The sequence below is a fragment of the Protomyctophum bolini genome (assembly GCF_963924005.1).
Source record: "Protomyctophum bolini genome assembly, chromosome: 13".
NCBI classification, from domain to species: Eukaryota; Metazoa; Chordata; class Actinopteri; order Myctophiformes; family Myctophidae; genus Protomyctophum; species Protomyctophum bolini.
In genome coordinates this window covers 22,586,673-22,611,474 of record NC_137874.1, presented here as the reverse complement: position 1 = coordinate 22,611,474, position 24,802 = coordinate 22,586,673, and the positions used below count along the sequence as shown (strand labels likewise).

Below are 24,802 nucleotides of genomic sequence, written 5' to 3'. Positions count from 1 at the left end.
GTGTGTGATCTTCGGCGCGGGGCGGAGGGTGTCCGCGGTAGTATGCGTGGTAGTCCACTGTCCGCGAGTACAGTCACTGAGTCTGTTACCCATTAAATCCTTACGAAGTTGCGAACGGTCTAATCGTTTTACTTAGGCAAAAAACAACTATTGTCAAACAACAATGTTGATGTAACTAAGAGATTCGCTGAGAGAGATATAGTTTATATACAGAGATTTAGAAGGAATAAGCGAAATGGTGAGCCGACTATTCCTCCTTGCGTGAAGATATTTCTCTGCGGACTCGGAGAGAGGGAGATCAGATTGCAGGCTCGCAGTAGGCAAAGGGGGAGGGGCTGAGAGCTAGTGACGGGTGAGCACATGTTTGCTCTGATTGGCTAGTGGCCACATCTTTTTGTTCACATCTTTTGTTCACATCTTTTCATTGGCTTGTGTTCACAACTTTTTCGCCACGTGACAACTTTACAATTGTTATAATAGATGATGGTACAGTACGTGCGTCGTGCATACATACAGGAAACCACACAACATCTGCTCACTCTGCTACTTGCATGAAGTGAACCACAAGGCCAAGCTCCATAGGCAGTGCTATCAAGGTTGGCAAACGCATATTACTGTAGCACATCATTGTTTATTTGCAGGCATTCAATGTGCCCCGAGGTAAAAGGATGAAGGCAAGTGGTTTATCTCACTACAGTAAGACTGAAGAAATGTTTTCAATTTACAGTGACATTTTAGTGTGTGGCCATGTGTGAAGCTTACACGTATTAGTTCACAAACTGCACACTTAGTAACTTACTATAAATTAGTTCATGCAGAGGGAAGTCATGCCGTTACTACACACTCACGAAACGAATGGCGGAACGATGCGAGTTGGGAAGGTACCAGTTCCGTCTGTGTCCCCTTTATTCCCATACTGTCTATGGAATTATTTGTAACTGTCTGTCACTTTTATGTCCAATGCCAACATACTGAGATCTGTATCTGTCTGTCCATGTCTCTTTTATGGCTTCTGGGCATCGAGATCTCCATATATGACTATACCGTATATAGTGTATGGATATTCCGGTCGGATCGGGGGTTCTGGACAATCGCCGATCTTACCGAGTTCACGCCGGGCACTGCACTCCCTCGAGTCCTCTGCGATACGCGTGCTGAGTTTGGAGTTAATTGGTCTGATGGTTCTCAAGGAAACTTGAAGGCACACACTCGACTCTCACACATGCGTAGATTTGCCAAATTTGTAGTTAGATTGTTTTGTGTACCCCGAGCACTCACCAAGACTAATTCCAATCAATGTTTCATTGAAATGGTCATAAATCATTGAAACTTCATTTACCCAGTCACTGTAGAGTGCAATGTGACAAACGAGCGGTGGAATCCAGTGACGAGATGCTTGTTCTCCAGTGTTGAGACACAAGTATAGCATATCTTTTCTGCAGCAAGACACAACATCATTATTTTCACAAATGAGAAAGGACATTTCTTTATGATCAGTACTTTATTTGGAATTTTTACAAAGGGGCTTGTGTGCACACTGTGTAAGCACTCATGAATTTATGCAAATACTCCCTCCAACTGCACTGCCATAGTAAAATGCGTTAAACTGAGAGAACATCATTAGTTGAGTATTATTTCTGTGTTATCAGGATATGATTTTCATCACACAAAACGTGATGTATAAATTGGAATGTATATCATATCACATAATACTTGAAGACATATCTTCCTTCTTCACTAGACATTTTCTCACTCTTGCTTTTTAACCCAGGAATTCTCAGTCTGTAGCAATGTTTTGTGACCTCTTTTGTCACCGTGCTTGGGCTTCAAACCCTGTCCTCCTCCCTGTTAGCTGTCGCGTTGGCAACAGAGTCATTTCAAATGAGCAATTAATACTGCGGCACTCATTGTAAGTCACGGTGGATAAGAGTATCCGATGCTACCGTATACATGCCTAAATTGTCAATGTAATTGTCATGTAAATGAATGTTTGGAATTATCTTATCTCACTATTTAGTTAGGTATACATTAATCTACATAGATCTCTATCCCAGGTGTACAGGCTGTGTAGAACATCACGGTTGCACCGTGCCTATAGTGAAGGTCTGAAACGGTAAACGGCATGCAATGAACAGCTATAGGGACAACATCATAATGTTTGCCAATGTGTGTCCTTAAAGGATACGTTGGTCCAAGCTTCAGAAGTGTGACACGCAGAAGTGGCTGCGGTGGAGTCTGATGCCTGCATGAAACAAATAAAAAAAGTAGTTACTGTACAGGCCAGGTTTGTTTACTACCCTCAAGCTAGAGGCCTTGAAGTGCATGTTGTTATATTTTCAGTGGAGGAGAGCTTTGGATATGGTTGTGGTAACGATTCAACATCGGAACACGGAGGATCAAATAACCGCACTCCTCTCCAAAAGTTGAACTATTGTCTGCTTGAAGCGCCCAGAGCTAGACACCCGAGATCGCTGATGCGCGTCTTCCATGGTAAAGACGAGATGTTCTCGCATAACTGATCAGTCGTATTAGAAACGAGTAGGTTATGCGGGGCCTGAGTTGACTTAAAATACATTACAGTTAAATACTGAATAGGCACTGCAGGGCATCCTGGCAAAACTTGAGCAACTCAAAGACTAGTTTGACAGCAGGACAGAATAGAATACAAAGAGGAGCTAAGCCTTAAAAGGATCCCTGGCTAATAAGACAAGTATGCCTTAAAACATTATACTTGCCCTCTACAACTAAAATAAATAAAAAATATTTTATTTCTTTCATAAATGGAGAATCTTTCTGCTCCTGTCGCAAGTTGATGCTGTCATATGCCCATGTGTGGTCCAGCTTTATGGTATGTATGGAATGCATATGCTAATAATAAACAACTTAATACTTCCTATGAGTATCAAAGCAATATTTTAAATACTTATTTATTAGCACGTGCATTCCATACGGCTGGACCGAAGGGAGCAGTTCCTATTGAGTGAAGGATTTATAAAAGAAATAAAATATTTGAGGTGTTTTTATTTTTTTAATTTCGTTATAGAGGGTAAGTATAATGTTTTAAGGCATACTTGTCTTATTAGCCAAGGATCCTTTTGAATACACAGCTTGCAACACTTGGTGTCCCATAGTATTAAGAGGACAGTTGACCTTTGCTGCAACACACATAAATTATGCAGTTGCTCGTTCCAGTTGTCTTTTACTTTTCTATAAGCAGTCCAGTTTCTGTAAACAGCCTTGTCAACAACAAATGTTTTTATTTAAAAAAAATATATATAATTGCTTCTACTCGCAAAACTAAAACAAACTAATACTATGGTTTTAATTGTGTGCACAGCAATGTCAACACTGTAACCTTCCTAAAATAGAGCCCCTCATGGCATGGACTACTTTGCAGTGATTGAGTGAGTAGGTGCAACATCAGCCTGAAGGCTGTGTTGGGTTACAGTGCATCCCTGCACTAGCTGTGTCCCCCAGGGAACCCCATGACGACTGCCTTCCCAGGCAGCTGTCTCGCCACAGAGGGAATTAGCTTTGTGTAGAGGAAGTGACAGGAAGACAGGACTCCAGGGATCTGACCAATCACCAGATACAGACATCAACCAATGAAACTAGCCCGAATATCACAGTCCTGCCAATGTACAGTATTCCTGGTAGCATTGCCTTCCACGTCTGTCTGTCTGTCTGTCTGTCTGTCTGTCTGTCTGTCTGTCTGTCTGTCTGTCTGTCTGTCTGTCTTTCTTTCCATCTCTCTGTTTTGCAGGCTATTGTACGTTTCTATCTCCATTAAGGTCTCTGGAAGCTTTTCGCACCTTTTCCTGACCACTATGTTTTCCATGGGGGTTTGAAACATTGTCCTCCTCCATGCCCCGGCGACTGTCCATTTGACCTCATGGCCGTGCCTTCCGCTGTCTCTGCCTCCACATGTTCCTCCTATTCAACTCTCACACTTACCTCGCACTTATAGATTACCTGCCTCGTTTCTAGTCTTTCCTGGATAGCTCGGGCTCTTTGCTAATGAGATTTCATGATTGGCCCAAGCAGTGTCATTGTAGTGGCCTCTGCCCTCTCCTCTTTCTTGCCGATCTACAAGCTCATAATGTGCGCATTATGAGCTTGTAGATCTGCCATTTTCAAATATATATAGGGGTGAAGTGGTTAGTGTGTTTTGTAATAATCTAATATAATAATAATAATAATAATCTACGAATCCTCTGGGATGTTTTTTTGGAGGTTTTTTGTATTCGATGCAGTTGTGAACAATAGCCAAGTAAGATGAGATACATATCCATTGGCCAATCAAATGGTTCACTGCAGCTCAACAGTCAGTGTGAGGGGTGGTCAGGAGATATCTGTGAGCTCTGCGTTTAAAGGCTTGAAGACCATTGTCTGTGATGGAGTCCACTACATGCTCTGGTAGGCTGTTCCACAGTATCCACACCTGTGTTTTGGAGCCTGGGGGTCGAGAGCATTTTCTGGTGTGGCTGTGCATCGGCGGGTGTTTCGTCCGTCTGGTGTAAGGTGGAGGGAGCATGTCCTGGAGGTCCCTAGGGCAGTGGGGGGTGTGCATTTTGTACAGGACTGTAGCGGCGGCAACATGCCTTCTGTGGCTAAGGCTGTTATGGAAAGTGTTGTACTGGCAGTGTCCTGGTCAACTCCAATCATTTTGATGGCCTTCCTCTGAATATTGTCCAGCAGACCAAGATGTGTTGGTGGGGCACTCATCCAAGTGAGTGATGCATACTCCCTGACACTGCAGACCTGTAGCTTGTAGACCGTTGCTCTGCTCTCGTGGTGAGTTTACTGGCCACTCTCCTCAGTGCTGCCAACTTCTGACCGGCCCGGATGGAGATTTTGGTCAGGTGTTTCGACCAGGACAGCTTGGGGTCTGGCCTAGAGGGGAAGTACACATTGTGTTAACCATTAGGCTGGGGAGTTGGGACCCCAGAAATGCTTTGGCTCGTGTCTCACCGCTGTTTCTGCTTGACACCTGAATTTCCTTCCAGGGATCAAGAAAGGTTTATCTTATCTTAATCTTACCAAGCATTTTACACTTGCAATTTCTGCTCCTGTCCAAGGATATAGTAGAGAGTGAGGAGGCTTTCTTTTAATGGATTTTTTTTTCTCCAGCACATCTGTGACTCATAAGAGAAGATGCCCTCAGGACTGCCCCTCGCATTAAGTCTCTGGATTCAGAACCTGAGCCAGAGAGTCAAAGAGAAGCACACATTCAGTGGGGGAACCTAGCTCATGCTGTCACGTCTCTTAACAGGCCAGCTCGACAACCTGCAAAACACTGTGGCAGCTTTGCTGCAGGCAAGTAGAAGGTTTGAGCTAGACAGAGAGGAGAGCTTGACTGATTAATGATTTAAGAAAACTCCCTCCTTAATTGTATTGAGCACACTGACCAACATGATCCAGACTCCATCCATGAAGTCTCATCAATTCTTCCACTGTTCATTTCTCTTCTCTCTCTCTCTCTCTCTCTCTCTCTCTCTCTCTCTCTCTCTCTCTCTCTCTCTCTCAATCTAATAAAGACTTTGTAACGCTTGGACATGGGGTTCATGGGGTTGTTGGCACTGTGGAAGCTACAGTACGTTGCTTTTACAAGATGAAGTGATAGGATGTTGTCAAGTATGTTCTTTGTTGCTGCTTGCGTTTTATATTTGAGAAAAATTGAATTTTCTCCGAGCTTCCTGATCTTCGTCAGGCCTGGTTGCATACCCAAGCTGTGTCAGTCATTCGGGTGCAGCTGACAGGACTTGAGGAAGCTGCGGGGGGAAATAATAGTTTGTATGACTAACAACTGGAGAAGTGAAATGTGAAAGTGGTTATGGAGGTGCAGTCTAGACTAATCTGTGGAGGGTGCCCTGTAAGTGTGATTAATGTGACACCGCAGCTGTGATTGCCTACAGGGCACCTTTCCGTCGATTAGTCCATAGAGGACCCTCAACATACAATTCCAGTTGGGTCATGATTGAAGATTGGATGTTATGTTCATGATATTCGTATGGTGTTTTTAGGCCCCACCCACACATTGGTGATGGCACTTAACAGCTAAAGGGTGTGTAAAATGTCTGCATGAAACAGTGACATTTATTAGCTTACACTTTTTCCACTTCCATTGTTTATATCGACTGGCATGTTCCTCTTTTTAGGTGGGGGTGGGGAGGTGGGGAGTGAAACGGGTAGATCAACTAAGAAATTGTATGGCTCATTTTAAGGATGAAATTATATTAAATGATTCTTCGTTTGTAATTGACTAATAAATTCATTAATAATCATTAATGTGTCAAATCGAAAAAGTGGGAGTGATTGGTGCAGGCAGTAAGGAGCTACGGCAGTCACAGTGACACACAGACAAACACACACGCAGACAGACATTGTTAGAATTATAGTATTTAACATCTAGCATCTCAATGGGGGAGAAGGACAGCTTGACGTGTCTCTTCGCTGCTAACGTGTCCGACAAGGACGGGTTGGGGAGGGACTTAGCGAAGGGCTAATTATACTAACACACTTAATTGGACAGCTTTGGTTTCTAAGTACATTTACTTAACATATACGGTAATGTATAAATGTCAACGCAAACGACCTAATTACCATAATAGTGATTCGTTTTTTTATTGAATTATGAAAGATTCATGCCATCATCAACTGGTTACAATTTTCCGTCCGCTAGCAGTTTGCTAACTTCCAGTTACAAGTGGCGTAGGCTACTGTACATGCTTCAAATAATTTATGTTCAGAAATCATGTGGTGCATTCTGGGTACACTGCAGACTTTGAATGTATCTTCTTAATCTATAATGGAGAGAGGGTGGGGTGAAAGGTGTGAGTGCAGCACATTTAGTTCATTTAGGATGCTTAATGGTCATGATCGGAGGTGAAAGCCCCAATAATTGCAGAATCATCAGCGTGCGTGTGCGTGCTTGCGCTCGCGCTTTTCCAAGTGTCTCACTCTGAATGGAGCTGTGCTCTGGGAACAAGAGGGAGAATTACTCTCACATTTGAATAGCAGGAATGAGTGAAATGATTTGAAGTGCGTTAAATCCGGGTACCCGGCATACTCTCCAATGAATAAATCACAATGGAGTGTCAATCAGAGGACAGAGGTGTCAACTCTATTACCAATCTGTTGGCCGGCCCCTTCAAAGATGTGAGAAGTGGAAATGAGAGGTTTATTGCCAGAAGGACATTCACATCTGCCGTTCAATTTTCTACAGAGCTTTTGGTTTACTATTTTTGTAGTGAATTGTTACAAAACAAAACAAAATGGAGCAAAGAATGTATTATGTATTCTTCATTTAAACTAGGCCTATAGGCCAATGCCCAAAATTGGGAACGATGCACGTTGTGAATGTGTGCCCCTCAGATCATGTAGTACTCCTTGTACCTGTTGTCTGAGTAACCTGTCTGTCTGTGTGTCTGTCTGTCTGTCTGTCTGTCACATCTATATGGACATTTCTGTATCTGCCTGTCTCCATTATTTGAGTTCCTGTCAGATTTGGTGAAGAGAAGATGGAAAAAAGCAGTTCAAGTACAGAGCCAACTCGGGGCTAGATTATAAAAAAATCATAAACCGCCAAAGACGTGTTTAACAGCGTCTCTGTTGCTAGGAGATTAACCGGGAATGGTCAGTCCGTCAATGAAAGTGTTCCCCCTCGTCCACTTGCACGTTAGCTGAAATCTTCTTAAAGGTGTAGGGAAACGGAAATGGTGGGCAACACTGGGCATTTTATTTTGATGTTTCAGCTTGAAACGCTGGCTCTGAAGTTTCTGAACCAATCAGAGTGTTGCATATCCCTCCAGGCTATGGGGTCTCAAGGTCTGTGACTTCCTGAACTGCAGTTTCGTTTGTAAACAAAGTGAAAGAGAGACTTGGAGCAAACCTATACACAACCTATATACATATTTTAGCGTGATGATTAAGTTTAAAAGGAGTAATACACTGTCTGGAATCTGGATGTCATCTTGAATGAGATTAAAAACGGACTAGTTCTTTAATCAGCTGTGGAGGAGAACAATATGAAGCATGGGAATCAAACTGGTGAGCTTCATTTTTATTGGCTTTTATCGATGTGTATCACGTCATCACGCAGGAAGTATAATATTTTATGGACTTGTTATAAAAATACACAAATGAGAATTTTCCCTTTTTTTTGGCATCCATTGTTAGGTATGCCCATATGATGACCATGGATATGGTCTAAAAACTTATTTTTCATTTCACTAAGCCTTTAAAACCCTTGTATCCCTTTAATCAGTGCCCGTACCCGAGGCAGAGTTGGCGAAAGGGCCTGTGTGGAGTTACATGTTTTCTGTGTGTCTCATAGGCCTAGGGTAGGTACCCTCACAAAAAACATGCAGTAATCCTGGTCTGTAAACTACCTGCCCCTTGGCCAGCCGGGGCACCTGATGGAGGGGAAGGAACTGGTCGGAATATCGTGCTACATACGGCTTCTTTTTCACCCTGTCAGGTGAAAAAGAAGCGGCTTGGACTCCTCATGCATAGAAGGAAGCATGAGGTCAGTCCGTTACTCTCCCCAGGTTGGCAGAGGGAGAACCTGTTATCTCGGATTCTTTTCCCAGATTATGTTTGGATTAAAGCGGCGATGTTCACGGCGCTTAATTAAAGGGTTGCTGTTACACAATTAATTCCCTAGGAATTTGAATGACGACCGTGGGTCCTGGGAGGGACCCACTGCATTAAAATAGTTATACATTGACAAAGATAGACAGCACAGAGTTCAGAAGTGTCATTACCTGCCGCTCTTATCCCATTCAGCCGGCGGGGTCGGAGGTATAGGGCTCCAACTCCTCCATGTTTGTAACATTACATCTCTATACCCAGCCAGAATTCCAATCGATTCTCGTCACAAACTGAAAAACAAAGGCAGAACTCTGGCCGTGCCTGACATTTTACCTCCAAGCTCAGAAAGCAAACACAGCGGGGTCTCAAATGATTTTGTATTTTGGACCCCCCCCCCCCCCCCATGCAGTTCTGCTATTGAGGAGTTTTAAAAGAAAAAATAAAAAATAAAACTGAGGAGCCTTTTGAGATGTTTTGTTTTTGAGAAGGGTTATTTTCGTTCTTTCTTTACAGTGCTACTGGATCTGACTTTCACCAGCTCCTCTCCACTGATATTTAGACTCAGGAAGCGTGTGTGTGTGTGTGTGTGTGTGTGTGTGTGTGTTGTGATGGATGAAGGTATGCTTTGTTCTGTGCTCCATGACACATCCCATCTGCTCCCTCCTTCCTCCTCTCAGCCCTTGTTTCTGAACTCTGCCCCCCCGCTTGTCTCTACAAATAGTTGTTGTCATATTTCCTCCAACTGTAACAAATGAGAGATAGCTGAACTTAAGCATTCATTAGGAACATGGGGTTCCCTGCTGTTGCATATTGCAATCAAACAGTACATGGTTATAAAAGTGTACATGGACATCTGGTTAATTATTTTGATGCCACCATTGACTTGAGGTGGAAAGTCTTGCGATACTATGAACTACTTAATACTTTAAAAGGTAATTTGTGCTCTTTAGATACCTCTCTATAAAATTGCACAGTGTACACATCGAAAAGCAACACAGCAGAAAATGATGTATTATGTATTTTACTTTACAAAAGGTCTCAGTCATTCAGAAATAGTGTTTGTTCATGAGCTGATCACTTCTTTATTGAGCTCCTAACATCGTGCCTCACCTCAATCTGAGCCTCAATTCTAAAAGCTAAAGATTGCGCTTATAATGTATATGGACGGAGCCGACGTATATGACGTCACACCGTGAAAGCAAGCGTTGCCTAGCGGTTATCAGTTCTCTGTGTGCCATAGCCCGGCAGCGAACAGGCTTATTTTGTTTAAAATGGGACATTTGCCATATCGTTATTTTTTATTGGTCTAAAACATTGGCTATATACTGTACAATTATACATATATTTTAGGCCAATAAAAAATATACTATATAACAAATTTCCCACTCCACACCCCCGGCTGCCGGACTACCACTGTGCTTCCACATTGGTCAGTGCACTCACTCATTGCACCAAATTGATGTAATTTAGTGACAACATGCAACTGTAATGTAACTATCTATCTGAAGATGACAGCTTGGCTTTATCATATGATACATTGTAGCCAACTGCTGCAACGTTATCCACCCCTTGGTGTATTGTCTGATCTTTTATTGCTTCCCATTTCATATTGGTCACACCATTTGTAATGAATACATTTTGTTTTGCAAAAGGTGACAAGGGTAGCTTGTTGTTTATTGTGTGTTTGTCTGTGTTTATTTGCGATAAATTTCCGATGAATAGGAGGGCAGTAGTAGGCATGGTTGGGAAATCACACACACCAGTCAATGCCACTACGGGCATGGATATTTATATTGAACAGCCAATTAAGATTCCGGTATAGCTGTTAACGGAAACCTTGATGCCAGGGCCCCTGTCCCTGGCCTGAGCATTGATGAACAATTTAACATGCAGTTATAATTAAAATGAGATAACACACCATACTATTAGCAACTGGGAATATTATGTACTGTATTATGTTGATATATAAAATTATTTAATTCGAAAAATGTAACTGATGTGAGCCATGCAGCTTGAACTCCTGAACTCCACGAGGAACGGGGCATGTCCCAGAGGGTAGGCCTACTGTAGGAGAAAGCCCATACCATTCATAGCATTAAGCAGGGGAAAAGAAGTTAGTCTAATTACCTACGTGGCAAATTGCTTTTACCGCCCAAAGCCTATAAAAGATGTATTTGTGAACCAACTAATTTGCTAAGAGTAAATTAGTTTTTATCATTCTTTTCCCTGTTTTTCCCCAGGTGATTATTATTTTCCTCTGATAGTGGCCAGGGTCATACTTTGATTAACTGCATTTGAAACCAGGAAGGAAGCTTGTATTTGTACTTTTTTATTTACAAATAGATTGAATGAATCAAGATTTGTCAGTTTGAACTTCGAAACCTGTAAAACATACTACATACATACATTTATTAATACAAGCAAGTTCCAAAGGCTGCAGTTTCACATGTAAGTACATATTCAGACTGCATTTCTAGGAGTTGACTTCTTCAATCCTTTCACAAAATAAAGATTATAGCACTAAATGACTCAATAATTTGTGTAACAAATAAGAAGTACAGTACCTGCTACACAGATCCTGGTCCCCTTGTATACTGGTGGACAGGCTTAAAAAGTATTCTGAAAGAATATATATTCAAAGATTTGTGCCGCATTTTGTCCAATGCCAATGAATATACAGTGTATGGGTATATACTGTACTGTATATACTAATGACAGGGATCTCCATAGATGGGCATAAAAGCGACATGTAGACGGATGGATACAGAGATCTCCATATATGGACATAAGAGGGGCACGGAGAGACCCGAGTGGAATAGTATGGGAATGACAACACTAGCGTTGACTCCCATTGTAATGATGGAATGCAGAAGAGCTCATTCTATCTCAATGGGATAGTTCTGATGTTTGGAACTATAGCGCATGTAGGCGCCTGCTTTGTCACCACACTCTTACTGGACAGACGTGGTACTCTGACAACACTCTTACTGGACAGACGTGGTACTCTGACAAAGCCGCTGACACAATGACTCAGACATATTTGACTCTTACTGAACAGACGTGGTACTCTGACAAAGCCGCTGACACAATGACTCAGACATATTTGTCGGAGCTGCGGTGCGACACAGGTGTGAGCGGCCCAAACTAGTTTTATATAATATTGCCTCTATATTGCCTGATAAACTTGTACTGGTTGTTATTGTCTGCGTGCCAAAAGAAGGATGGGTCTGGTGATTCTGGAGCCCATTCTTGGCTCTGGTTCAGATTTTGTAAAGTGCACTTAACTATAAGCTCTTGGATGAGGTGTGCATCATTGTTCTTACATGTTTTGTTCAACTTTTCTGTGCTGATTTGGCCGACTTCATGATGGCTTTCTCCCAGCTGGCTCCCACACAAAGGCACTGCACTGCACATTGCATGTGCATCGGTGTCATTATCTGCTGGAGATGCTGTACTGCACCGTACTCCCCACTGCAGTACTGGGAAGGTTTTTCTTTATTTTAGTAATACCTTGTGACAATGTACAGTACCACACATATGTGTGTAGATTTGCATCACCCGAGCGCAACCAATCACAAAATGACGTTGTTAGTTCTACTGGATCTCTTCTCTCCACTCGTCCCTCCATAACATTATAGTCCAGTTTTTATTTGTTGAAGAAATTGTCAATATATTTAGTCTTAGTCGTCATAGCTTAGTTTTTATTTTGTTTTTGTCCATGGAAAAAAGGTAGTCAACGAACATTTTTCGTCTTAGTTTTAGTCTGCGAAATTGACACTGTTCCCAGCTGGTCCTCCTGGAGTTGCTCCCCGCCTCCGCTTCCCCAAACACACACGAGTAGGATGTGCGGATGCCACAAATGATGGAGCCTGCCTGCTGCTGTAGCTTGCTACACTTAGCTAGATCTACAATCCATACGTGCTGTGTTCATTGTCTCCCTCTCTCTGATAGAGGTAATTGCAAAGTACTATAAATGGCGTTTGTGTAAGAAGGCTTTCAGTGACAAACTAGCATGATTAGGGGAGCTGAGGGTGGAGCAGTACGAGAGTTGTCGAACACTAATGTGGAAGAGGAAGTGATACGTTGAAGGACAGAAAGAGATGACAAAAATGTTCTAACCTGCTCTGTCAACCTGGTCTAGGCATCTTGTTCATTCGTAGGATGACGCACTCTCTTTATTAATACTTGCAGTGTGCCAGCTGCTTTAGAAATCAAATAAGTTGTATTAATCCACCTCTATTACCTATGAAGAGTAGGTAGGTTGTAATCGAGTCCACCTAAAGCGAGTCCAAGTCAAGACCAAGTGTGGGAGGGAGTCAAGTCCGAGTCAAGACAGAGACTGACAGGAGGCGAGACTGAGTCCAGATCAGAGACCAGATCTTTTTTTTTTTTTTTTTTTTTTTGAGGTACAGAAATCTCTTAACAAGATAGCTGTCTATAAGCGCCAAACAGCTCTCTTATAATATTAATGAGCTCTTCATAATATTGGTATAATAAAATGAATTAATTGCATTGTAGTGACTCGTGACTCGAGTAGACTCTGTTGGGGAAGAGTCCTGTGTCCTTGGTCCGAGACCGAGTCAAGACCAAGTCAAATTATCAGCGAGAAAGACGAGACCGAGTAAATGAAAATGTGGACTCGAGACCGGACTAGTATTACAACACTAATAAATAGTTACTTCACATTTTGGAATTGATAAAAAAAATAATATATATCAATAATACACATTTTTGCTAGATGACTGACAAATCTGCCAGCATTGATAGCTGAACCCCTCTCCACCAACAAATGCGATGAGTCAGAACTGACCTGTTTAATGGCTATTTCTTCTGACCCCTGGTCCCCTTGTCCTTGCTATCAAAGCAGTGATTGTACCGGTACTTAAATTGCTGTACGACAGCATCGCTCGCAGAACTGATATTTTTGGTGTGCGATGCAATTGCAGGAGATCAACTTTCATGTGTTGTCGTCAATATGTATGATAGTCAAACGCTGAAGATGACTCCAACCTTTTGGTTCAACCTCTCAGCACGCACACACACACACACGCGCATATGCACACACGCACACGCACAGTGTGCATGCACGTACAGAGCATGTGGTCTCTCATCATGCTCGCATTGTGTTGTTGAAGTGGAGGTTTTCGTACATTTACATACATAGCGAATCACAACTTGTTTTCATAGACCTGGTTGCTATTTTCTCTTGCAAAATCTGGCAACCTTTTTTCAGTTTATTTAGTGCACTTTATGACATGTTATGATGGGGCAGTGTCAGTGCAGGCCAGACAATTGCCTGTGGTGGACTGCACCTGGCCTGCTGCTGGTTGGGTATCCATACTTTCAAATACTGCTAGGAACGCAGTTTTCCATCAAGCAATGAGTAAGTCACACTAAGGTACTACTGCTGTACAGCATGGTTCACACAACACTAATGCAATGCTAACAGTGCCGTAGCTTCAGGACAGTTACTTTGTATTTCTAAACACTGATGCGTCGTGCCGTCGTCCTCCTCTCTCTCTTTCCAACTCGACAGTTACAGCGTCAGTCGCCTTGCTTCCTGCAGCAACTGTGTCATCTGCAACACAGTTTACACCCGACAGAGCACACATCCTGTGCTTTCAAAGAAAGGACTGCACCAGCTGTTCCATTGTAGCGTTAACTTGCATTTTCCCCTGTCTCTCCCACTGACTACCCCATGCACAACCTCTTTCTTCTACCTGAAGTTTCATGCCATATATTATACAGTATGCAAATTGTTCGGGATGTGATTGTGTTTGAAAATGTACCAAACCTCTGTCATTTCAAAAGTCTCCAACTTCTAAATCTCTAGCTGATTCTACTACATTACAATCCTACTACCATAGACAGATGAGGCTGCATCCTACTTAAGTGACATACATAAGATCCGTGGGGCGAAATTAGGAGCAGAGGGGGAGAGAGATTTCTCACGTTTTGTCCGTAGAATTGTCTCTGTCGGATTGCAGACTCGTGCCAACCCGTCGATCTGCACGACAGTACAGTCCACTTGCAAAAAGAACCTGTGGTGACCTTTGGGTGACAGTAATTCTGCAAACTGTTAATAAATATTTAAATCAATCAATCAATCAAACATACACAGAACCGGCATATAATTGATTTGACCTACTTTTGCGCACTGTATGATATTAATTTTGGCCACCGGTGCAGATTCCACAAGTGCGAGACATGGCCAAAGCATTTCCGGGGGTCCCCAACCAAAAACGTTGAGAACCCCTGACATACAGTACATACTGTAGATGTGGGGGAGGTACTCTTGCAACTGCCATCTAGTGGATGCATAGGTGTATAGGCCAAAACAAAATTAAATTAACATAAATGTTTGAAACTATAATGTTGTAAAAGAAACTCCTCGCCCCCACAGTACGTGGAAACCCTTCTGCGTACAGTATGTTACACTTGTTAGTGGTGAGTGTAGCACAGATGTCCTGTCATTTGTAAGCACCATCAGTCGTGTGTGTGTGTGTGTGTGTGTGTGTGTGTGTGTGTGTGTGTGTGTGTGTGCAACTACCGTTAAATCAAGTTGGATGTAAAGAGAAAAGCGTGTCAGAGCTATCTGCGCTCCAAATTAATGAAGTGGCTTGGTTGCGAGCCACGGTGCTTAGCCTCTGCAGCTTTTTAACTATTTATTTATTTAAATCTCTCCATCTCTTTAGGTCTGGTTGAAGTGAGCGGATGATTGGCTGAGTTTTTTTTTTGTTCTTCCTCCTGTACTAATTTTGAAAGGGTTAGTCTGCCGAGGATACGTCTCACTGCACGGATGCTTAAATGAAAGGAAACTTTGGAGTTAAATGACGCTCATGGTACTGTAGCAACTAAGACAAACTATGTAGTGATGTTAAAAATGTCCAGCTGTGTCCGTCCTGAAACCCAGCCCTGATAAAGAGCTCTATTTATCTTCAGACATAAAGTCACCTTTTTTCTCTGGAACATATTTGCATATGCTGATTGAATTATTTCACAATGCTGATTTAATTTTTTTCACACAAAGGAACTCCATAGCACAACAGCGCTGACCACCCCTGCCAGCTGTGTTGCACTACAGTGAAACAATATGGCTTGGCATAGGGGTCTGATGCTTTTGTCATGTTGCAACATAAAGCTGGATAATATGCGAGTGTCTGTAGACGTTCTGCTAACTGCAATACTCCCTTCAACACGTTTCTTTTAGATAAAAGCCCAGCGCACGTTTTTCCCACTTCCATATTTGATGTACATGCAGGCAGGGTAGCAGCTCTTCTTCTTGGCTCAAAGTGCCGCTGTGTCATTTGATCTTGGCAGATCCTCGACATATAAGGCCCGATTGGGTTAAAAAGCTGTGACACTGCTCTAAAATAATGTCCTTTGCCACGTTGAGGAGACAATTAACATGGAAGCCAATTGTCGTTGACTTTTTTAAAATCTTGCCAGTCCTGTCACAACAGTTTCAGGAGATCTTTTTGTACTGTAGCGTTCAATTAGCATTGTCTGGACTTGAGACGTTTAGTAAGCAACGTGCATTCAGTACCAGTCTGTGTCAGACACTTCAGAGATTATGTTCCCTGGGTTTATCTGATGTAAACTGTGGGCAATGGCCAATCAGCGGCGCAAGCTGTGGCAATAGAAATCTTCCATAGATCCGCTGTGCAATGTAATTACCCCCTGTGACCTGTTCTTCATCATGTGGGACTAAATGTGTCTGTTTGAAATACCCAATTGGTTTAGTCTTTTTGGCACTGAGGCGGGTTGGCTTGTGTGACATGATGGGAGGAGTTCAGACCTTTTAGCTTGCTCTAAAATCAGGACATCCCAGATCTCTACCCCTTAATTAGCTCAACCCCACCGAAAAGTCTCTAATTCCGTGGATTGGCCTAATTAGAGTGAGTGGAGCTATGTCGTCTGGGAAGTTTTATCAATTTCCCAAATCCTGAATAGACCAGCGCTGATCACTTCCTATAAACCCCCCACCACAGCTTGGTCAGCACAAACACATCTAGTTTAAATGATTCCCCCGTCCCTTCCTTTCCTCTGCTCTCCCCTTCTCTCATCTCCTCTTCTCTCCCCTCCTCTCCTCTCTCCTTCTCTCCTCTTTTCTCTCCTTCCTTCCACCTGTGAGGTGGTATAGTGGGGTTTGTTATGGAGAGATTATTTTGAGCTGGGAAAAACACGTCGGCAGTCGGCACATTATGCAAAGAGGCATCTTTCCTTTGACACAGGCCTTACACACATATATTTATATATATAAATAATGGCTCCCTTCCCTCCCTTTTTGGAGCGGTACTAACCACTCCCACATGTGATGTTGTGTGCCTGGTGTCTAGTCGGTAGCAGCACGATTACTGTTGTTACTGTCATGTGAGATCATGTGGGTTTATACATCATCATAATAATCACATTGATTGATTGATTTTGATTGAAATATTTATTAACAGTTTGCAGAATTACAGTACATTTCAAGCACAAACTCAATACAAAGACTGTTAACTGTGAGTGGACGACCCAATTAAGCCTTACACTTGTTTACAACAGGGTCCACATTGTTCAATTCATCAAAACATTTAGAGACAAACAAATAGACACTATGTAGTTAAAGAACAGAACAGGAATTCATCATATAGGAAGCAAAAAGGGAAAAAATACATATACAGTGAGGGGAAAAGGGGGGTAAAAGAAAAAGAAAGACAGAGTGTAGGGCGCCTGCACACAACACCATGCGTTGATGCCATGTGTGCACATGTGCAGGCACCCATCACCACGTCCATACAAAAACATAGTACAACAGATAAAAGAAGGACAAAGTGCAGGGCGCCTGCACACAACACACAACATGGGTGTGATTTTATCTCCACCGTTGGCTAACAAAATATTAATTAATACATTCTGGAATAACACGCAGCTACAGTAGGTCCAGGGTGTTTCTTGTTGTGGGCAAGATGGGAGGCTTCCCAAAGCAGTGGAATGGTGAATTGTTTGTCACTGCGAGTAAAGAATATGAGGAGCTGACACGTCGATCAAGGTTGGCATTTTAATGTGGCGCCATTTAACAGTCTGGATTAGCCACCCACTGTGGGGAACTGAATTTCAGCATCACTTGCTAATTCTGAGAAATGTGCGGCGACTCTGCTTCCCGTTTCCCCACCGCCGTATCCTAACATAATTGCCAGTGAACAGAGCTTTGTTACTCCTTTCTCTGTATCTAAGGCTTCTTTCAGTGGACTTGTGAATATGGCTGCTCCAACGGAAAATAAAGAATTATGCTGAATGCAGTAAAAGGCAAGGTAGTGGTGGTGCAGAAGCTTTCTGTCAGCTCACTCTGATGTGGTTGCTTCCAGCCGTTCAGCCAGGAAGAGTCTCTCTCTGTCTCAATGTTCATACATCAAATTGTGATGGATTCCTCCTTTGGTTGTCTGCTCTGACATTGCCTGTCACTCCCTCCAGATGAACAGTTCAGTGACCTGCTGCTTGAAGTAGGCGAGAGCAGAATATAGACTGGCGGACAGTGAACACAATGTCTTCAACTCGGTCCTCAACGGTGTATTTTATTGTGTAGAATAAATGGAAAACTGGAGATGATTCTCTTCATTGGTGAACTGCAGTTCACTGCTGCCTCCCCAAGTCCAACAATGCGGGTGCTTCGGCAGCCATCGCGGCACGCCAAGGCATCACCATGAGTGACGTGTAGTTTGGACAGAAGGCCTAGGAGTTGGGACAGGTCAACAGCTTGGACCTTTGACATCTGAGGTGCTGATGTCGGCCTGCAGAGCAAAGGCATCCATAGATAGACGGAGCAACACACATGAAAATGGTGCTCCTGTGGAATAAGACAAGACAAATGTCTGCATGCGTATCCTACTAGAAGCACTGGACAGAGAGAACTGGATGTGTCATTGTGTTGAATCACACAATCTGACCTTGTGTATTATACCAGCAGCACAATGGATGGATGCATCTATTAAACATGCACGTCAAACATTTTGAATGCTTCGTCACTTAGCGTAAGTAATTCTGCTGTGGATATATTAAAAACACAACCGATGAATGAACCCATTTTCATTTAAATAGCTTGACGGACCACATGGAGGGTGGAATGTGGCACTCAATGTAAGTGTTGACAGCCCAGTGCTGTATCTTATTTGGCCCTTGAGACAAACTCATCAGCATCATATTTCATCCTTAACCAAAGGGTCAAGTGTGTGTGTGGGGTGGGGGGGCCTCTAGGGGGCTGAGCAACAAGGGGCCCTCATGTTGTGAGTTGACATTGACAGGCGCTGTTGTCTTCATGCACATCATTTTTATCTTTATCTGTTTGTGGATGAATTAAGAGGAGTCTACCGGTATGTGGGGATTCCTTTTTGTTTTTTTTACTTTAGTAACAGTAATGTAACAGTGATGCTTCTTGGTGGTCTGGAATACCTAAATATTCGTATTTGATACAATGGTGTTATTTTCTTTCATTTCGGCATTTCCATGTTTTATTACTTAGACAGAAGAGAAGGAAACCTCCAAGGGCAAAGAGACTGCTGTAACTGTGTGTTGTTGTTTATTGCATTTCAAATAAACTAAACCAAACTTAACTAAAATAGACATGCGAGATGAGATCTGGATTGGGTCTGCGTGCACATTTGCATGCATGTGCAGCATTCATGCAGTGCCAAGCTTGAGTCAATGTGACACGTGAGTCTTGGCATCATGATGACCCAGTCTCTTGCCCTTAAAATATTCATTGCATCTGCTTGTAATAATACACAGCAGAATTTGGAGTAGGCACATAACGTGGGTGTAATTCACAATGCACGGACTACATTAGACATTACATAAACCGTTGTTTTCACTCAAACAGCCACAGGCCATTAACGAATCAGCACACTGTTGATTTCATCAAATCAGTTACTGTAGCATAACGGAGCAGACGCGGACCAAAAAACTATAAAGATGAAATAAATAAAGACAATGATTGTCTAAAAGGGTTACGCATGGATGCAATATGAAAAGCAAGACAACCTTGCTCTCTATTAGGATTTGCCTTAAAAAAGGGGGTAAAGAGCTGTTAGTAACATACTGTACGTACGTGTAGAAAGATCATTGAACAACTGAACTTTACTCACACAGAAACATCATGCTACATTTCATTACCACAACTTGCTCCCACAACTCCCATTCTGTAAAAAAAGACACACAAAAGAAGCTCCTTCCTCTGGCAGTGTTAGCGAGGGGAAAGTAAATAAATGTAGGTCGATGCCGAGTCGCCGACTGTATGATGTTTGCACAGTGTCTTTTTTCTTTCCTTTTTTCTTTCCCTCCAGCGTCATTGCACACAGTACTTTTAAAATCCCTACTTATGATCTTCATGCTTCTGCTGTCATAGCTCTGCAACATCTGCCTGTTGCACGATAAGCTGCCTCGAGCTTGACTAGTTAAACAGGAAGTCAAGTGAGAGAAGTTATCTTTGGGGCATAAGTCGCGCTTTTGGTAAGAACATAATGCAGAAGTATTAATGCTCACAGCATTCCAGTCATTAGCCGAGAGACACGATGGGCCAGAATGACTACATTTTAATGAAACCAATCCCACTGACCCGACATGGTCCGTCCAACCTGCCCTGCATTAAGAAGATGATCACCCTGCCGACATGTTTTTCATGTTTTCTTTGAAGGGCCATGCACGGCAGGCGCATTAACATTTAAATTATAATCTCATGACAGCTCATTAATATCTTCACTAACATGCATACATTACTTTGCCCATACGTACAGTATATACAGAGGTATACGAGGACTGTGAGGTCTCGTGCTTTATTCCCCGGGGTTGGAATTAATAGTCAGGCGACGCAGGCGTGAATGTTATTTCACGACTGCAGCGAGCAGGACAAGCCCAAGGAATTAAGTGTTGAACACAGCCGCTCTGTAGCATTACATTTAACCCTCACGTGTCCTCATGTAAAGCCATTGCGTCGCCGCGTTGCCAAGACATGGAGTAATCCTATTTTTTGGCTCATTGTTTTTGATGAAAGCTTGCACACAGAGACGTGTGTTGTCAGCTGGAATGTGTTCATCCAGTGTCCTACCCTTATCCTGTCAGTCTTGAGAGCACATGCAGTGTATCTCTCTGACACACACACACACACACACACACACACACACACACACACACACACACACACACACACACGCTCTGTCTGTCTCTTTCTCTCTCTCTCTCTTTCTATCTCTCTCTCTGAAATAAAGACACAATGGCAACCTGGCAAGTAGCAATGGCAATTCAGCACCCTGGCAAGGTAGTGAACTCATGAGAGAGGTTTCCAAAGCAGCTTGGAGCTGTCAAAGAATGGAGGCAGTCAAGCTGCTGCAGATCTGCCTTCTCATTTTGAATGAAAGCAGCTGAGAACTACTCAAGTGTGTCGTAACAGGTTGGATGGCCTTACTGCAGCACACTTGTCTCTGGTTTTGGTCTGCTAGCTTGTCTTGCTTTGTTGAGAAAGTGGAACCGAATTTGGATTGTTTTCTGTAGGACCGTGCTGACGTTATGGCTAACGTCACATGCCTTCCAAGTTCCCACTCATGAGTTGTTGTGTAGGACAATCGAAGAAAAATATGTTATTGAAGCTCATTTTGAATGGTGAAGAATACATGAGCAAAGTGGGGTTAACCAGATTTACAACGTTCATGACATGACATACGGTATAATTAGGATGAAATGTAGATCATACTAGATACCTGAAATTTAACATGTTTCTGCTGTGAACACATTTTTTACTTTCTGTGCCTTTAAGGATTTTATTTTTTTAATGATCTGTTTTAACAATAGTGCATGGCCTTCTTTAAACCTTATACATTGCTCTAGCTCTGGTCCAGAGCGTTAGCGAGTTCTCTCAGGCCAGGTTTCTTTATGTTTACTACGGTTGGAAAGCTTTCACAGTAGTGGAATTTTCAGTCCATGTCAGGAGAATCACTCCTAACAGAGCGTTTGAGAGAACTCAAACCATGGTGCTTGCTCAACAACATGAGCAATGTACAGTATGAAGTGTAATAGGCTACATATTACAATATGGCCAAAATGGCTCACAAAATCAGTAAAATGTAAGATTAACTAAATTAAAATGTATATGGTAGCAAGCACATTAGCACAATACCAATAGCTTTTAATGGAGGGATGTGTACTTTCTCATCAAACAGTGTAGAAACCTTTCATCATCTTCAAAACATCTACTGTGTGGGATATTGAAATACAAGGATGTGTTATCTCAGGTAGTAGCTTAACCCATTCTGAACGGGAACCCATTTTGGTGTTGGCATCATGTTATGCTTTAGCTATTGAAAAATAGCAGATCTACAAGCTCATAGCGCGCCACCGAGTGGCGCGCTACGAGCTTGTAGGTCTGCTATTTTTGAAAAATCGAAGAACGACTGACATTTTTAGGATCTGATCTCAGGTCAGAATGGGTTAATCAGACCAGAGTGTGTGTCCAGTGGAAACCTCGTATGAATCTGATCTCAGGTCAGAATGGGTTAAGATATTGATCACATCCTAAGAATGTTTCTTGTCAATGGTGTGAAGTGGAGAATTCTCTAAAGCACATCAATATCAATGTATACCTACTTGAGGGGCTTTTTACCAGCTGCTATGTGAAGCACAGCGGAGCCATGGTTTATGAACGATCGTTTAGCCGTAGTGCCCGTACTAGAAAGCTATCATTCTCATTGGCTGCCTTATTGGCTGCCTCGTTCATAGGCAACCAGCCACTTTTTGCATCTGCCGACCTCTCAGCCATCGGATGCTAGCTGATCATCGTGAAGTCAAACCATTCAACCCTACTTTTATGAAACTAAAGTCAAAGACAGCGAGCGCTGCTGGTGATACAAATGGATAACTACACGGCCAGCGGGATGCTAGCTGAACGGCCATGAAGTCAAACCATCTGACGCTACTTTGATGAAACTGGAACCAGCCGCCATGCCTAATTTGAGTATAACAGTGCAGCACAGCTAAACGGTGTGTAGACCTGCATGAGAGCACACCCGCTGATTTAATGGCTAACAGACAGTAACACATTTGAGTCTCAGTCGAGTCACTGTACCCGCGGACCCCCACGCAGACTAACGCGGACCCCCGTACCGACTTCCGCGGGGACCCCCGCTGTACCGGCTGACCCCCACGCAGACTACCGCGGACCCCCACGATTTTGACACATAGGAGAGATATACCTGCCAAGCCAATGTCAACACTGCAACCGATAGCTGTGCGATATGGTTTGGAGAATGGCCTACCTGAGAGTGTACAAATACAACCATAACAGTCCATTTGTACAGTCTCTCAGTTTATTGTTATTAAAGGGTTCCATTTGTAGTAGGCTAAGGCTACAGTTACAGAGTCACCTGGACAGATCCTGTTATTGTTTCCACACACACATAAATACAGATGGACAGATATTTACATTTCATAGCACAATTCTGGAGATATAAGGATGCAGCTGGTAATTAATTGATAATTGATCAGTTATTTTTGTTGGTGTTTAATCTATTCAAGAGTACATCCGTAGACTTACAGTAGCTGTTCAATGTAAACTGAAAAATGTCCTCATGAGCACCAGTTATCAAAATCATAATCTTCACCACAGCAAATCAAATCAAGGCTGTCAGATATTTGAAGATTACAATTTAATTGCATTAGTGATGCAACATGCAAAAGACCTGACAAAATCACTGAACTGAGAAAGTTCCCCTTGGCAATGCAATATCATTATTCTTTTCACTTTGCATACAATAATGCACAGTGTGTCATGTATCCTATCTGGAACCATGACTTGGGGACTTGTTTCATGCTCGTCTCCACTGTTCTAAAGTTCACTCAAAGACATGATAGGATGCTACTAGTGCACAACAGGTGTAATGCTGCGTTCACACGGGCAGATGCAAAGATTCACAGAATATCTAAAGCTGAAGCCAGCTGATCTTTGTACCTTTTGCAGCAGCTACAGTACAAATGTCGGATGCATCTTTGCATCTTCATGTCGCTGGCTTCCATTGACAATGAATGCTAGACTGTATCTTTGCGTCTGCCCGTGTGAATGCAACATGAGAGGATCACGCAATTGCACGATGAGTGTTTTTGGATGGGAACTGTTTGAAGAGTGTCAACATTTATTTTTATCAGAACCCATGAAGGTCTTTTAATACAATGCCAAGGATAGGATAATGGTAATTGCTACTGTAGTTTGAAATTGTATCAATGTATTCATATTTTTCTGTATGTCTCTGCAAATCCCAATTAAACTTGCGTCAATAATTTAGAATAAGACAATAAATAATTTAACACTAATGAGTTTAAACTGCGCTGTCCAGTAGTCAGGATTTTGTTCTACTTTTAAAGGCTAGGACTTAATTGTGTCCAGGTTGTTCCACTGGAATGTACCTCTTCAATGTCTTGCTCAGGAATGCACCTCTTCAATGTCTTTACAATTATTACCTCACCATGGTTTGTTTTTCACATCCTAAGATTGCAGTGCAACTGCATTATTTATTATATTTCTCACCCCACACCTTCCCCTCTGTCTCTCCTTTCTCTTTCTCTCCTCTAGGTAAGTGTCAGTCAACGTCAATGTGTGGATTATTCAAGTCAGATGTGAACACCTGCAGAGTGCCTCTTTCACCACCATGTCTATATGGAACATTGAGGAGATTCTGCCATCAGGTTGGAAAAGTTTGCCGTTTTGAGGGCTTCTGATGTGCGCCCAGTGAGGGATGCTTCATGAAGTGGAATATCTTAGTGGTCTTTTTTACAGTGGCTGAGGTGAATTTCAGAAGGCCCACATTATCTGCTTGAGCCATATTGGGGTTTTAAAGGACAACTTTGGGTTTTTTCAACCAAGGTTCATGTTTTAGGTTGTTTTTAGAGATTTGCTACTTTCTTTAGTTTTAGCGATTTTAGCTGTTTTTGTCAAAACAGGAAGGACGAGTTGGGAAGGATCAACATTATGTCAGAACAGGTCAGCTCCATATATGGAGATCTAAGGGTTTGAGGTCAGATGTAGAGTTGCTTGCTCGCTCCATATGCAGATCTAGGTGATGATCCAGTCTTCTCCATGTATGGTTATCCAGGGTTAGATGAGGTCAGTGTTGTGATCTGTATATGGAGATAGCCATATAGTGGCGTGATGTGTCACAAGGCGTGACGTCACGACGTGTGACATATATGG

General features: G+C 42.5%; 1 protein-coding gene across 2 annotated transcripts in view; it reads left to right on the top strand.

The window, feature by feature from the left end:
* cadm1a (cell adhesion molecule 1a) overlaps window positions 1-24,802 on the top strand; it is a 313,887-nt gene that overhangs the window by 145,054 nt on the left and 144,031 nt on the right. The window contains exon 1 of one of the 2 annotated variants that reach the window (XM_080780365.1): window positions 24,223-24,297. The exons of the other annotated variant lie outside the window; for it this stretch is intronic. Within the exon in view, the coding sequence (XP_080636491.1) occupies window positions 24,261-24,297 (37 nt within the window). The 5' untranslated portion in view covers window positions 24,223-24,260. Of the gene's footprint in view, window positions 1-24,222; window positions 24,298-24,802 lie in introns of those variants that run through there. 2 annotated transcript variants of the gene reach the window in all.